The 15,791-nt window shown below is 34.6% G+C and overlaps 3 protein-coding genes and 1 non-coding gene across 5 annotated transcripts; 3 read left to right on the forward strand and 1 right to left on the reverse strand.

Annotated features, from left to right (window-relative positions):
* The first annotated feature begins 511 nt into the window (after positions 1–511).
* On the forward strand, positions 512–4,345 carry NF-YB2 (nuclear factor Y, subunit B2). Of its 2 annotated transcripts, none has more exons than XM_089625709.1 (2): positions 512–1,185; positions 3,437–4,345. In XM_089625709.1, exon 1 carries the CDS (start codon positions 617–619, stop codon positions 1,157–1,159), a length of 543 nt encoding a protein of 180 aa, XP_089481835.1. In that variant the 5' UTR covers positions 512–616; the 3' UTR covers positions 1,160–1,185; positions 3,437–4,345. The 2 variants fall into 2 exon arrangements, with proteins under 2 accessions (XP_089481835.1, XP_089481834.1); XM_089625708.1 differs by lacking the exon at positions 3,437–4,345 and adding an exon at positions 1,726–2,255.
* Positions 4,346–10,006: 5,661 nt separating this feature from the next.
* Positions 10,007–10,553, forward strand: LOC149385479 (uncharacterized). The gene is made up of 2 exons (XM_089626343.1): positions 10,007–10,139; positions 10,303–10,553. The coding sequence occupies exons 1-2, from the start codon at positions 10,007–10,009 to the stop codon at positions 10,551–10,553; spliced, it is 384 nt and encodes a 127-aa protein (XP_089482469.1).
* Positions 10,554–11,402: 849 nt separating this feature from the next.
* TRNAI-AAU (transfer RNA isoleucine (anticodon AAU)) lies at positions 11,403–11,476 on the forward strand. The gene has a single exon. It is a non-coding gene; the product is annotated as a tRNA-Ile (tRNA).
* Positions 11,477–11,512: 36 nt separating this feature from the next.
* Positions 11,513–14,638, reverse strand: NUDT2 (nudix hydrolase homolog 2). The gene is made up of 9 exons (XM_089626807.1): positions 14,527–14,638; positions 13,629–13,802; positions 13,459–13,524; positions 13,073–13,210; positions 12,859–12,936; positions 12,716–12,766; positions 12,587–12,621; positions 12,391–12,499; positions 11,513–11,997 (listed from the first exon to the last, which is right to left on the reverse strand). The coding sequence occupies exons 2-9, from the start codon at positions 13,794–13,796 to the stop codon at positions 11,803–11,805; spliced, it is 840 nt and encodes a 279-aa protein (XP_089482933.1). The 5' UTR covers positions 13,797–13,802; positions 14,527–14,638; the 3' UTR covers positions 11,513–11,802.
* Positions 14,639–15,791: the final 1,153 nt, after the last annotated feature.

Consider the following 15,791-nt stretch of genomic DNA (forward strand, 5'->3'; position numbering starts at 1 on the left):
CGTTATTTTAATTAAACAGAGAATATAAATTCGATATTTTTCTAAAACACAAAATATATATCTATATTATTTTCCTAAAATATATACATTTTATCACGAAAACAAATCACCTACATACTACAACCATTTCGTCAAAAAATTGTTGGAACTACGAAGTTCCAACAAAATCCAAACAGACTTCTTTTTACAGAAGAAGAAAAATTAAAATAAATGTGAATTTTTTTTTTCATATAAAATATTTGTTGAAATTTCCCAAAAATAGTTACATAACTCTAGGCAGTAAAAAAAAAACATCGAACAATCAAGTGATAAAAACTTGAGCTAGAAGGGATGGTTGGTGGGACGCGGCTGCAGCTATTAGCCAGCCACCAAGTGTGGGGTCCACATCACGTGCGACGGCACATGTCAATGCGCGCGCGCGAAGAAAATGAATCAAAACGTTATCGCCAAACGAACGGTGTTAAGTTGATCCACGTGGAGGAGAGAGGAGGTGAGTGTATAAATCAAAGCCCCCAAAGCGTCTCTCGCACCCAACCCAACCCACCCAAAGACTGACTCAAAGGAAGAAGAAGAAGAAGAAGAAGAGACAGTGAGTGAGTCAGAGGATCAGCGAGTGATGGGCGACTCGGACAACGACTCGGGCGGTCAGAACATAGGCGGGTCGGGTCGGGAGCAGGACCGGCTGTTGCCGATAGCGAACGTGAGCCGGATAATGAAGAAGGCTCTTCCGGCGAACGCGAAGATATCGAAGGACGCGAAAGAGACGGTCCAGGAGTGCGTGTCGGAGTTCATAAGCTTCATCACCGGCGAGGCCTCCGACAAGTGCCAGCGAGAGAAGCGCAAGACCATCAACGGCGACGACCTCCTGTGGGCCATGACCACGCTCGGCTTCGAGGACTACGTCGAGCCACTCAAGCTCTACCTCCACAAGTTCCGCGAGATCGAGGGCGAGAAGACCGCCGGACTCTCATCCTCCGGCAGACCCTCCTCCGCCGCCGACGAAAATCCCTCCGCCGCCGCCATCAACATGATGATGACTCAGCATCAGATGCAGAATCATTACCATCATCCTCTTCATCATCAGCACCAACACCAACACCAACACAATATCTTTGGATCTGGAAACTCCACTGGTGGTGGTTCTGGGAGACCTAGCTAGCCTGAGAGAAAGAGAAAGAGAAAGAGGTGATTTTTTTCTTCTTCTTCTTCTTCCAAATTTGTCGTTTTTCTCATTTCTTGTGCATTATTTATTCATATATATATATATATGGATATAATTTTTATTAATGATTAATTATTTACTCAAGCCAGTCAAAGACTCATGCCTCTCCATCGACTCAAGGTAGCTAGCTAGATAGGATTTTAGACTTCTGACTAATATGTGATATATATATATTAAAAATATGTTATTAACTTTTATTATTTCCCAATTTATGTCTACGTTTGAAAAAAAATGAGACGGTACTGTGTACTATATAATTTAGATTGGGTTAATGATCATAGACTATCCGTTTTTTTTGTTAGCACACTTGTTGGGTCTAGGGCTCGTGTAACAGTGAAATGAAATCTATTGTCAAATATGTTTATAGTTTTGCGAGTGGATAACGCTTGTGTCAGTCAGGTTTGCAATTAATGGTGGCCAAAGTTATAGGTATCTCTATCGATGTATATCTATTTGTCTCTTTGTTAAAAAACCTAACAAAAGCAGTGCATATGAATATGTAGCTATCCGAGAAGCACGCAGTGACGGCATAATATATAATTGGCTCATCCAAACGGAAAATCTTAAATTTCAAGTTCAACTACGTTCTTATTATGATCCACCTTTAGAATCGGCGAGAGTGTGTTGTATGTCTTGAATAAGAGAAGTAACTTGTGACTTTGCCTTCAAAAGAAAATAAAGAACGAAAAAAAAAAAAAACTCATGAATCCTTGTTAACAGACGAAGCAGGTTTGAGTTTTAGAAGATAATGAACAAGATAACATCGCGTACTTGTCAAATCTATGGTCCACACTTTGATGTGTCTAGATTGAGTTGAAATCCAATATTTATGAGTACACCTACGCAAAAGGCTTCTTTTATTTTCTCTTTTATATAATTATGTTTTTCCACACATATAAATTAAATACCCTAAAAGATTATTTTATCTTTTATATATAAATATACACACACAATTATATAAGCGTATATCTTTCTTTTTTTTCCTTCTTCTTTGTCCAATCATTTATGTATATATTAATTGTGAGTTGTTTATGTTGGAGATGACGCTCCACGTCATCACTAGCTTACGTATCAGTTAGAGTTTATTAGTGTTAACGATAGTTACAGCCTTGGTTAAATTTTTGTTAGCTTGTGTTAGTAGTTATAGAGGATATAAAATCCCCAAAATGTAATTCTATTCAAAATAATGAAAAGATTTAGGTAGTGTTTGGTAGTTAACTCAAACTGTTTTTTGTTTTCTGTTTTCTAATTTTTGTAGTTGTATTGAAAAACTGTTTTGTAGTTGTTTTAAAAAAACTGTTTGGTACAGTTTTCATTTTTGTTTTTGAGAAATTGAAAAAACTGGAAAAATTGTTTGGTACACTTTTGATTTTTTTTTTTTTTGAAAAAATGAAAATGGAAAACTGTTTGGTACATGGAAACAATTTCTTAACTCAAAAATATCTTTTTAACATAAATTTAACTACACAAAATATAAATATGACATTATTGTTTAGATTGAATACAAAATTTATTTTGTCATCATAAATATGAAATCATTCCGCATAATCATTTCACATACTTTGAGCAATAAATATACAATATTATTTATATTTTATAATATACAATTTATATTATATTTATATTATAATATACAATTTATTCTTTATAATCTATATACAATTATAATATACAATTTATTCTTTATAATCTATATACAATTTATTATATTTATATTTTATAATATACAATTTATTCTTTATAATCTATATATTTATGTAGTATGACTTAGTCCGATCTCCCACGTATGAAAGAATTGTCAATATTATTTTTAAATACTATTCTTTATAAAGAAGAAATGAATAACAATTTTTTTTTAAAAAGACCAACAAATGTAAATGGCGTGTGTCAGGGAAGAAAGGCTGCCACTGCACAAATCAAGGAAAGAAACTCAGGACCCGTGAGTAGTACACGCGAGAAAAAAAAACGAAAAAAATTTCGGAAAACACCTTCCCCTTGTTTTCAATTTCCTTTACCATTTTTCAAAACAATCCCAAAATTTTTCGAAAATTTTACCCGAAAATTTTAACCAAACGCCCCATTCACTTTTCTTTTCCTATTTTTTTAACTCAAAAAATAAAAAACGCTTTTTGAAATGACTACCAAACACTGCCTTAGTTTCACTCTCTTCATTCAAGAGGTCATCCTTCTCTAAAAATTCGTTTATGGTATCAGAGCATATCGATTTTGCCATGACTTTCGACGACCAAAGCTCTGCTCAAATGAATCGCTTCGTTCCAGTCGTCTTCAATCATCCTATAGTGTCGAAGCTTGACCAGATGAACTTCATCACCCGGAGAAAGTAATTTCGTCTCTCGATTATAGGTCATCGTCTTCAAGACCTCATCGACGCCAATTTCTCTCCGTCGACAAAATTCGTTTCACAAGCAGACGAAACCGCAGGTCAGATTAGTACGGGTTATGCTGATTTGAATCAACAATACAATTTGATTTTGTCTTGGATCTTTTCATCTATGACCAATAATATCGTGTCTCGTATGATTAATTGTGAAACCACTGCTCAATGTGGTCTTCTCTCGAGCAATACTTCGCTACTCAAGTCAGAGCGAAAGTCGCACAGTACAAGGATACTCTGCGCAACACAAGGAAGAATAGCCTATCGGTGAATTATTATTTGTTGAAGATTTGCAATTGCGTTGATCTCCTGGCACTGGTATGGCATAAAATTGAAGAGAGGGAACGCATTGACTCAATTCTTGAAGGCTTGCCTTCATAATATGATGTCTTCACAACACCGTTCAAACATGAGGAGTGGAACAACCTTCGTCAATGAATTGGAATCTCTGCTTCTCACTCATGAGTCGATGATAGAAAGGAAGAACAACGAAAATGAAGTTTCGTCAATATGGCTATGGCGAACTTATTAAACGAATCTAACTTGAGTAATCAAGAACAACAACACACAATCTCGACCTCCCTCCAGAACAATTTCACGTCTAACAACGTCAACAATAATCGAGGAAATTGTTGGGAAACGAGGGGGATTATCGTACACAACGATTGCTCCGACACCACTCGTCGATGAAGCACGTAGGATATCAGACAAGAACGATCGTTCTGATACCACTTGTTGGAGAAACACGAGCGGTATCAGACACGAACAATCGCTCCAATAACACCTGTTGTAATTATGTGTTCTGCTTGATAACCATATAAGTTGCGAAATAAATTAATTACACTAACAAGAGCTAATTAAATGTATGGTTATCTAACAAGATCTAGTTTACTTGATTAATTAAATAATGAAAGCATTCAAACATGTCAAGCAACCAATAAGAACAAAGAATAAGGTTCAAAGAGAATTTACAGATTGTGCTCACGAACAGAAACTTCAAGCTTTCTCAGTCCGTCTTCGAACGCATTGATCTCATTCTTCAAGCTTTCAGATCCTCGTACTCCTCTTGATGACATCGTGGTCTTCCGAAACGTAATCTGGTGACGAATAAAGAAAGACGGCGTGAGACCACACTCTTTAATCTCACTTGATCAAGAAACAATGTTGTTTCAAGATCTCACTCTTATTTTCTAAGAACGGAATTGAGTAATTCCAAGGGGTAGAGAGAGAGAGAGAGGCGGCCAAAACTCATAGAGAGGTCGACGAAAATTGCTATTCCAAAAGACTTGTTTTTTTTTTCTTCTCATGAACCCCTATTTATAGTGGTGCAAATTATATATTCTTGGTAGTTTCCAAAATATATTATTTCATTTTATTGTGTTCACACTAGTGAATCAAAGCTTAACCCTTGGATCTCATCTCATGAAACCTACTTTCTCTATTAGTCATCAGATCAATATCTATAATATTTTATTTTATGTTTAAATAGAGAATATTTAATTATGAGAGAATAAATTAAATATCTTATTTACTTTTAAAAATTATTTATTCCTCATATTCATGAGAGAGAATAAATGACAATATCTTATTTCCTTTTAAATATTATTCTCTCATAATATTCATGAGAGAGAATAAATGACAATAGTTATTTCCTTTTAAATATTATTCTCTCTAAATATTCATGAGAGAGAATAAATGACAACATCTTATTTTCTTTTAAATATTTTTATCTCTCTTTTATTTAAACAACTAAAGATAAAATATTGGTAAGTACCAATAATAGCATGAACGATTTTGACACACACAACCAAGAGGTTGGCGCAAATCCCAATGCCCAAAACCCTAAAAATCGTCCACCTCATATGTGCAAGGTTTAATTGCTTAAAACCCAATTAATTATTTATTTACTTGGTCCAACAATAAACATATAAGTAATTGATTAATTATTTACTTGATCAAACAATAAATAGTTAATACTGCCATAAATAATTATTTGATTACGCAAATACCCATATTTCAGAATTGATGTTGTCAATCACAATTACAGCTAGTGAGATTATAATACAGAAAACACATTATTATAAGTGGTTCTTTATTCGTCTTATCGAAGCTGAATCGGGGACTATGGACCTACTAATAGAAACTTAACAAATCCGATGAAAAGAAGAAAATGTCATTTCTCTTTTCCACATCGATTTATCTAATCTTGATCAGACTCCACCTATGTACGCCAAGACTGAACTCTCATTTATACTAGAATTATATTCATCGTGATGAGTGTCCACTGATCTAATCAGTACGTGCAAGATTCTTCAGATTCAACCCATATCGAGAAAGGTCAATTAATCTGCTATACCTTTCTTGATACATATATACCATAAGTACTGTTGCTTCCCCAGCGAAAGATTCTTCCGGTCGAACTTACATACTTCGGAAGTACCGAAAATCTATCAGTTTTGGAATCAACTCTTAGGTGAGTGAACATTGACCTTCTTTCAGGAAGACTGGATTCCGTATCTGTCAACCACTTCCCACTCGAATCATGCTCCGAAACTCCCAAGACATAAGTTGATATTAGCATTATAGTAACCTTTTAGCAAATGAGTCAAAGATCGCGGTAACATGATCCAGTGTCCATGATCACTTCAGGATTTAGATCAAGTCTCGCTGTGACCATCATAGCGACCTCGGTTAGTGTACCGTAACAGTACTTAAATGACACATCTACAACCAAAGTCTGTCCGGGTCGTGCACTTACCACAAGTGCAGAATGCTCGCATGTCGTGATCAACCTGCACTAGTGTTCCGTATATATGACTTTAGATACAGCTATCCATACATGTATCAGTCATCGACCATGTTTTAGCTCACCGCCCGAACTCAGGTGCCTAGCAACATGACTCAGTTTAATACGGAAACATGACTCAGTTTAATACGGAGGCTACGAATGATAGTTGCTATTGATTCTGATATTCAGAGCTCAATCCACTAATCATATGATGCTAATAAAGTAAACCATTATTCTATTTAGTAATCATTTATGATTTATTCATTATCTTTCGTGAGCAAGAATTCCTAACAATCTCCCACTTTGACCTGAGAAGATAATGCAATTCCTTTTAGCCATTTTATTCTTAGCCATGTCATACAGACAGATAGAAGTCTAACTAGGATCGAGATTTCCATCATATGGAACCTCACATTAATCTATTACTCTATCGATTTTTGTCTCATCAACGTATTTCTTGTTTTAACATTCTTTAGTTTATGCTACTTTGCAAGTGATGCACCGTCCGAAGATCTAATTTCTTGCCCGAGTTGTGGAACAACCTTCGCCAATCACTGTATGAGGAGTGGAACTACCGTCGTCAATGAATTGGAGTCTCTGCTTCTCACTCATGAGTCGATAATAAAAAGGAAGAACATCGAAAATGAATCCGTCAATATGGCTATGGAAAACTTCAACAAATCTAACTTGAGTAATCAAGAACAACAACACACAATCTCGACCTCCCTCACAGAACAATTTCACGCCGAACAATGTCAACAATTAATAATCGAGGAAATTACAACAACCAATGCCAGTCACAAGGATTCTCGCGTGGAAAAGGAAGAGGAGGACGAAGCTCATGGCAAGGAAATCGCCTTCAATGCCAATTGTGTGGTAAAACTGGTCACACTATTATGCAGTGCTTCTACAGGTTCAATTAAACCTTCATCGGATCGACACAACTTCAATCAATTCAAGGAAATATCGCTAAGACCTATCTAGATCAGTTTTTGCAAATTGAGTCATAGACAAAGAATGATGAGTCAAGCCTATATTTAACTAATGCCATAACTCTCAACATTCAAGACCCAGTCTGGTTCCCCTACAGATGACTCGGAGTGATTCCAAGACTCTGGCGCCACAAATAACATCACCTCGGAGATGAACAACCTCAACATTAGATCAAATTATCATGGAAATGATCAAGTCTAGATAGGCGACAATAAGGGTTTATACATTAAATCTATTGGTCAATCTACTCTTCAATCACCTTTTGTGCCAACCAAAACAATGCTTACATGTGCCAAAGATAACAAAAAACTTGTTGAGTGTCTCCAAATTTGCTAGAGATAATTATGTTTATTTTGAGTTTAGACCTGATTTTTGTTTTGTAAAGGTCATTATCAGCCAGGATATTCTCATGAAAGGTCAACTTAAGGGTGGTCTCTATGTGTTCGATCAAAGTCATCTTAGCCTACAAAACAAAGACACAAAAAAAGCCTAATGTATTCAGTTTTTCAAATACATTAGTCAATACTCAGTTGTAATGTGTCTACAAAGACCAGTCATAACATCAGTTGCAATGCAGTTTCAGCTAAGCCTAGTTTACATATTTGGCATTGTAGACTTGGACATGCTTTTGAAAATGTCGTCCAAGCTTCCATTCAAAATTGTAATGACAAATGCTTGAATAAAATCTCAAACACTGTATATTCATCTTGTTGCTTAGGAAAACTTCATAAATTTCCATTCTCGCAATCTAAAAATGTCCACTCCAAATCTTTAGAATTGATCTACACTGATGTCTGGGGACCTTCTCCAACTTTGTCCACGAATGATTATAAATACTACGTTCATTTCACAGATAGTTACTCAAGGTACACTTGGGTGTCAAGTTGAATTGCAAACACTTTAAGAGGCAAGTTGAATTGCAATTAGGGTGTCAAATCAAAGACATACAATGTGATGGGGGTAGAGAGTTTTGAGCCTTCACTTCTTTCATGAACGATTTAGGAATAAAACACCAAATCTCTTGCCCTCGCGTCCATGAAAAAAATGGTTTGGCTCAGAGGAAACATAGACAAATCACCTTCCTTCCAAGACCCTGACTAATAAAGTCCCTATCTCTGTCCTATTCAAAAAATCACCAGCTTATGATAGTTTGAAAATCTTTGGGTGTTTTTGCTTCCCAGATTTGCATTCCTACAACAAAAATAAGTTTAATTCAAGTCTTCTCCGTGTAGTTTCATAGGGTATAGTCTTTGTCACAAGGGTGACAAGTGTTTGTCCAAAATAGGTTGTATTTACATTGCTAAAAATGTCATTTTTTATGAGACCAAATTCCCATTTTCCAAACCTGTTAATCCTCAACCTTATAGCCAAAAGACCACAAATACCATTTTCAAACACGGTTTTACATTTGCTTCCACAATCACAAAACAATCTTAACCAACCATCACAAGTCATTGAACAAGTTGATCAATATGATTTTAACGCTAACGTGTACTTGAGGCTAAATTTGACATTCAACAGATTCAGAGAAGTCCAGAGAGAAACACTTCAATGCCTTGTACACCAACGAACCGGTCAGTATAGCAGAGTCAGCCTTTACTGATTCAGGTAATGCTTTATACCAGCTGGCTTCTCAAGCATAATCTGTGACATCAACTCCAACACATCAAATGATGACCCACTCTAAAAATGGAGTCTTCGAACCCAAAGTACTTCTTGTTACTCGAGAATTATCCTCACCTCGTGAGGCTCTTCAAATATTTGAAGACTGGAAGCAAGAGATGACCAATGAGTATCTTGCCTAAAGACTGGAAGTTCGTGAGGCACATGGCGGTTAGTTGATTTGCCTAAAGATAGGACTCATATTGACTGCTTTTTAAACTCAAAGAGAACCCTGAAGGCTCTATTCTGAGACACAAGGTGAGGCTTGTGGCGAAATGGTTTAATCAAGTAACGAGATTCGACTACTGTGAGACCTTTAGTCCTGTTGTTAAACCGGCCACGATATGCGTCATTCTCACAATCGTTGTTTATAGGAACTGGAAGGTACATCAAATTAATGTGAATAATGCGTTCCTAAATGAGGATTTGCACGAAGAAGTGTATATGACACAACCACTTGGTTTTGAAGATCAAACTAGACCTAATGTTGTTTGTAGACTAATCAAATAGATCTATGGGATTAAGCAGGCCCCTAGAGCTTCGTTTGAAAAATTACACACTATGTTAGTGAATCAAGGGTTTAAAGCTACTCGCTCCGATCAATCTTTGTTCATTCTTCACTCTGGTCAACTTAAACTCTTCATCTTGGTATATGTGGATGACATCTTGATCATTGGCAATGATGAGAGTACAGTAAAACATCTGATTCACAGGTTGGATGATATCTTCTCTATCAAGGATCTCGGTGAGATGAACTATTTTCAAGGTATTGAGGTTAAGAAGACAGATGAATGGCTTTTCTTCTCACAGTCTAAGTACATCAAGGATTTACTGATCAAGACAAAGATGCACCAAGCTAGCGTCCTTAGCTCCACTCACCACATGCCATCAATTCCTTGATTATGACAGCTCACTATTCGAAGACATTCAACTCTATCGAAGTACTATGAGTGTGTTGCAATATGTCACGATCACAAGACCTGAACTTGCTTTTTGTGTCAACAAGTTTTGTCATTTTATGCAACAACCTCTTGGCGATCACTGGAAGGCTTTGAAGAAGATTCTCCGCTACCTTAGTGGTACAATGTCTCATGGCATTCACTTCACAAGTCAAGCCACTTCAACTTGTGACAGAGATCACTTGGACTCAAAGTCTTCTCACTGAATTGCGAATTGCTAACTCTCGTATTCCTATATTGTGGTGTGATAATCTAAGTACGGTCTATCTATTGGCAAATACAGTTTTGCACGCTCGGACCAAACACATTGAACTTGATCTCTGTTTCGTTCGGGAGAAAGTGCTTCAAAATCTTATCAAAGTTCAACATGTTCCAGCAATTGACCAAGCTACATACATACTAACTAAGGCTATCTCCAGTTCTTCTTTTCCAAAGATGCGCTCCAAGCTCAAGGTTTTTTATTCCTCCACCGTGAGCTTGAGGGAGGTGTTGGAGATGATGCTCCACGTCATCACTAGCTTACATATCATCTGAGTTTATTAGTGTTAACCATAGTTATAATCTTAGTTAAATTTCTGTTAGCTTGTGTTAGTAGTTATAGAGGATATAAAATCCCCAAATGTAATTATGTTTTAAGGTAATGAAAAGATTCGGTTTCACTTTCTTCATTCAAGATTTCATCTTTCTCTAAGAACTCTTTCAGTTTAGACTTTTGACTTCCCAAAGGTCCAAAATAAACATAGTCCTTTCATATTTCCCAATGGTTGCAATTAAAAAATATTATCATATAAAAACAGAAGAAGAAAGAAAGGTTTAAATAATTAATTTATATTAAGAAAATATGGAACTAATCCCTTTCATTATAGTGTTTTAGTTGTTGAAAATATAATATAGTAAAAGTTGCCAAGTTATTAGTGCTCCTCAAATGGCTATATATATATATATATATATATATATATATATATAGGTATTGTTGCCCAATGGATTTTTATAATCTGCGTTGGTGCCTATATAACTTGCTTTATCTAAGCTAACTATCCAGCAGTTGATACAATATGGGTTAAAAATTGCTAAGAGAAGATATAAAACATTTTCATTTCGAACTCCACTTATCAAGCAAAAATAACATACACTCCATTGTAATACGAAATTGCTCCAACGATACGATAGAACTAAATGAATAAATTGTATAAAAAAAGCTAGAGTTCTACTTCAATTTCTAGTAAAATAAATAAAGTAAGTTAAAACACTTACTATCGCAACAAAATATAATTTCTCTATCGCTTCTGTTGTCACGATTTGATCTCAGTTATTGTATTAAACATCAAAATCAGAATATTCAGTTTATTATAGTTTTTCAATACCTTCTTGACAAAGCAATCCGGCCTATTAGCTCAGCTGGTTAGAGCGTCGTGCTAATAACGCGAAGGTCGCAGGTTCGAGACCTGCATGGGCCATAACGTTTTTATTCCCATAACGTTTAAGCTCATTCGTTAAATAATAACTAATATTATTACACATTAATCAACCATTACAATTAAACACTGAACACAAAGCTACAACAATCAATACAATAACAACGACAAACAACTTGCCTCTCGTTATAAGGTCACGAGAGAAACAGAGAGAGAGACACCATATTACTTACAGACTGTTTTTTTCTTAGGAAATTACATACAAATTCTAATAATGAAGAGAAAGCTAAATAATACAAGAGACTGGACTAGCTTTGTTAGACACCATGTTGATCTTCCGACTTTGCGGAAGAGAAAACTTGACCTGATCAGTAGTTTTTTTTGAGGTCGGTCTCGTTGACATACAAGTAGCTCTTGGTGTCGGAAATCTCGGAGTGAGTGATAGCCGGTGAAAATCCGGCGTAAATCCCGTCAACTTTGGCTTTGTAGACGTCGGTGATGTACCGCATGAGCTCGTGGTCTTGCACGAAAGGCTGTCGCATATACTCCTCAAACGGCATCCACTAACATGATTAGGCACGGAGTCAGAAATAAAATTTATAAGGGTCTAATTAATTATCAAAAATAAATTTTCTTTTGAGGTAAAAGGTTAAATTGAAAGTTAAAGACGGCATAAAATTAAAATGAAAAGAGTTCAAAATTGAATTCTATTAAGATTTTTTTTTTTTTTAATAATTCAATATGAGAAGAAAAAAAAATAAGGGTAACAAATTTTTAAAATTTTGTTACGAAAATAAATAATTTAGAGTTACATAAATTGATTAGCAAAAAGTTATAAAAAAAAAGTAAGGGTAGTTTTGCGAATTAGAATTTAGCCATTGTGAATCTGAGATTAACATTTTTTTTTAATTTTTTTAATTTTATTAATTATGTAGTGAAATATTTCACTTTTTTACCATGGCATCCTCAATCTCCAGTTCCTGAACCTGAATGTCGAAGGAAAGTGGTCGCAAAACGCAGACAAAAAACAGATCCGATTTCTCGAAGAACGATTGGTGGGTTTGCCTGAGAAAATAGCCATGTTGTTACTTACTGAAATGGTTGACGTACGAAGAATATTGTGTGTGTTATTTTATTATTAACGAAACATACCTGAAAGCTAGTATTTCCACAAACTCTGAATCAATCTGAGTCCATCAAAAAGAAAGAAAGAAAAAGTCAAAAGACAAATTCCCGTTTACTTTTCTCGTTTCAAGTCTCAACCGAAAAAGTCAAACTTACGCCCGTTTCTTCCTTGACTTCTCTCACTGCAGCATTGGAAACATCTTCACCCTGTGCTTTCACAAACCTCTCTCCATAAAATTATTCCATTATTTTATTAAATAATTTTTTTTTCGTGGGAAAAGTTGGTGTTTTTTTTTCACCTGGTCAACCACTCCAGTAGGAAATTTCCATACACCCATGCCCCGTAAATATCCACTCTTTTCCTGGACAACTAAAACCTAGACTCCAAAATATTTTTTTTGTTACATTAATTAATACAGTTTTAAACAAAGCGTAGAGAGTAAAATACATATATATATATATATATATATATATATATATATATATATATATATAAATAAATAAATATAAAACCTCTCTATTGGAGTTCATGAGAAATGCACCAATACCAACTCTATGTGTGGCATTGGCGGGAATTGTACTCGCACTCTGTGGGATCCAATACACAAGCATTATGTACTCTGGCTCAGCATGGTGGTAACGAAACCCTTGCTGTTAAATAATAAATAAAAAATAATGAAAAGTTCATAACAGCTTCAGCTTGTAGTATATGAAAAAAAATCAGATAATAATACAAAATATACATATATATATTTTTGCAAGTAGATTTTATTCACGTGACGACAAATAGCTTGATATAGACAATGAATTAATAGTGTTTATATATTATTAGTTATAAACTGTAACCAAAATAATAAAGCGAATAATAAATTTTCTGGTTACTTCTTATTTGCTCTGACCTTGACAGCCGGCTCAACAAGATTGGCACGCTCGATAGGTAATTTGATCCAGATGCCTTTCTTTCCCTGCAATACATATCTTAATGAATTAACAATTATAACATACAATCATTCAACTAAAGTTTATGATATGGTGATTATTAGATTTAGATTATGGTGCTCGGTCTTACTTGCTCTTTCCATTTCAACATTGAAGCTTTCAGCAAAGAACCAAAGACCTGAGAGTCCATTGGCTCGTTCATTTCGATGATCATGCCGTCGAACTCATCGTTGATCGCGTTTAGTAATTCTCCGTTTTCGACTCCATTATTCTCCGTAGGAGTTTTCTCAACAGCCATATTTTTCTGAATTTTTTTTTTGAGGACCCAATAAAACTCAAATGAATATATTATGTGAATCTGGTTAGTAGGTTTTATAAACTAGCTCTTGGCTCTTAAGTCTTAGCTTTATGACCCCTTTTGGGGGAAAAAAAAAACACTATAAATCAATTGCTATACACACTCATTGAGTAAATAAAAATAATAATAAAAAGTACTACTGATCCTACTTGTTGGGCACGTATCAGATCTGATATTTAGTTGAATAAGACACGAAATAAATAGTTAACAAAATGAAAAAAAAAATGAAATATTCATTAAAGAGTAGGAGAAGATTTTGTATCCGTATAAACTATAATAAAGCTCAACCATTTAGATCCCACTATACTCATATCCAGACAAATAATTAAACAAATATATATATATAAACTTCAAAACCGACCTACCAATATCGTGCATGTATCTAAACACGCGGAAGTGCAAAGCGAATAGGTTTTATATGATAGATAAAACGACGCATGCCATGATTATATAAAAAGTAATAGAGCTTTATAGATATAGCTCTCTCTTTATTATTTGCTTTTTTCGATTAGGTGAAATAAAAATGTTGCCTCGTACGGAAAACAACTTGAGAGAAAGTGGAAACTTTACTAAGTCTTAATTTTTGTCCACAGGGCTTGAAAATACTGATATAATTAATTCACGTTTATTAGTTTTAATGCATGAGTGAAGTACGGAGTGAGTGATATACCTGAAAAACAGAAGAAGCTTTGACGAACAAAGAGAGAAATAAGATTCGAAGTTGAGGATGAGAATGAAGGTGAAAAGGAGAGAGATATTTATGGCTGAGAAAACAGAGCAATGAATATGGTTTCAACAAAGAGCCAAGCCAGTTTTATAGAATACTTTGCTATACCCCACAAATCAGTCCCACACTAATTAATTATACAACATATTCATTTTCCCTCTAAGTACATATTTATGTTTTTACCTTCTTTTTTTCAATTACTTCTAGGAAAATCCATTGTAATTTTATCAAATGATTATGAGACTTTGATGTTTATGTTAAAGTGTTTTTCGCACAACGTGTTTGAACGTTTAAAGAGCGTGACTGACTGGAAATTAAGTTACTTTGGTACAAATGATATACACGCGTTTCGCTTGAACAATTCTTTGTTTAGTTTTGCTTTTATTCTTCCTAGGAATTACCTAGAACGATATAACGGATCTTAAAATATTATTTGGCACGTAGATACAACACTTTCAAAGAAGAAGAAGAAGAAGAAAAAAAATAGTTATGTTTTGTTTTTGTTTTTTGTTTTGCTCGAATAAAGAAAAAGGAAGTACTGACTAAGACTCGAGCATTATTGAGCGTCTTATTGCATTATTTTAATTCTATTTTACTTTTATCGCATTATTTTTTTATTTTTGTAATGTAATTCGATGGCAACCCGCGGAGAGGGTATGAAATGTGTGGCATGTATATATGCGAGGAAAGCCAAAAAAAAATGATAAAATAAGAAGTCACTACAAAATAAAGTTCACTTTCCACGACGAAAATAAGAGAACGACGAGGCAGTTGATATGCATTTCGATGTTTGGCAATGAAAGGAATGGGTATGAAGGGACTAATATTCCTAATGACCAAAGGATATTGTATAGTTTTGGTGAAAAGCACGCGGCGGCGACTAAATTAATTTATGCAATCAAAATTCCATTCGGGATAATTAAGTCAGTAGTCCAATAATCCATCATTTTTTAAAGAAGTAATCAAAATTTTATTTTATTATGAAAATAATATGCAATAAATTAATTAACTAGAGTAAATTAAATTAACTTGAGTACTATAGCAAGCGAACCTAATAACTATACTCGGCAAGAATAAAAAAAATCATTTAATTTTAGACTAAAAAGGTTAAAAGAAATTAATTTGCAAAAAATTAGGATCATATGCTCCCCGGTCCTTACCTAGATTTTCCTATCAGTATATATAGATCTATGTGGATATATATTTAT

Source organism: Urtica dioica, chromosome 9 (assembly GCF_054948205.1).
Source record: "Urtica dioica subsp. dioica isolate 48M chromosome 9, U.dioica_male_clone48M_v1_H2, whole genome shotgun sequence".
Lineage (NCBI taxonomy): Eukaryota > Viridiplantae > Streptophyta > Magnoliopsida > Rosales > Urticaceae > Urtica > Urtica dioica.

Coding starts and splice junctions, on each gene's coding strand:
- NF-YB2 (XM_089625709.1), top strand. CDS start 617: ATGGGCGACTCGGACAACGACTCGGGCGGTCAGAACATAGGCGGGTCG.
- NUDT2 (XM_089626807.1), bottom strand. CDS start 13,796: ATGGCTGTTGAGAAAACTCCTACGGAGAATAATGGAGTCGAAAACGGA. Junction 12,767..12,858: donor CTACTGGAGTGGTTGACCAG/GTGAAAAAAAAA, acceptor GTGAAAGCACAG/GGTGAAGATGTTTCCAATGC. Junction 12,500..12,586: donor GTGGAAATACTAGCTTTCAG/GTATGTTTCGTT, acceptor CTATTTTCTCAG/GCAAACCCACCAATCGTTCT.
- LOC149385479 (XM_089626343.1), top strand. CDS start 10,007: ATGAGTGTGTTGCAATATGTCACGATCACAAGACCTGAACTTGCTTTT. Junction 10,140..10,302: donor GATTCTCCGCTACCTTAGTG/GTACAATGTCTC, acceptor TGGCAAATACAG/TTTTGCACGCTCGGACCAAA.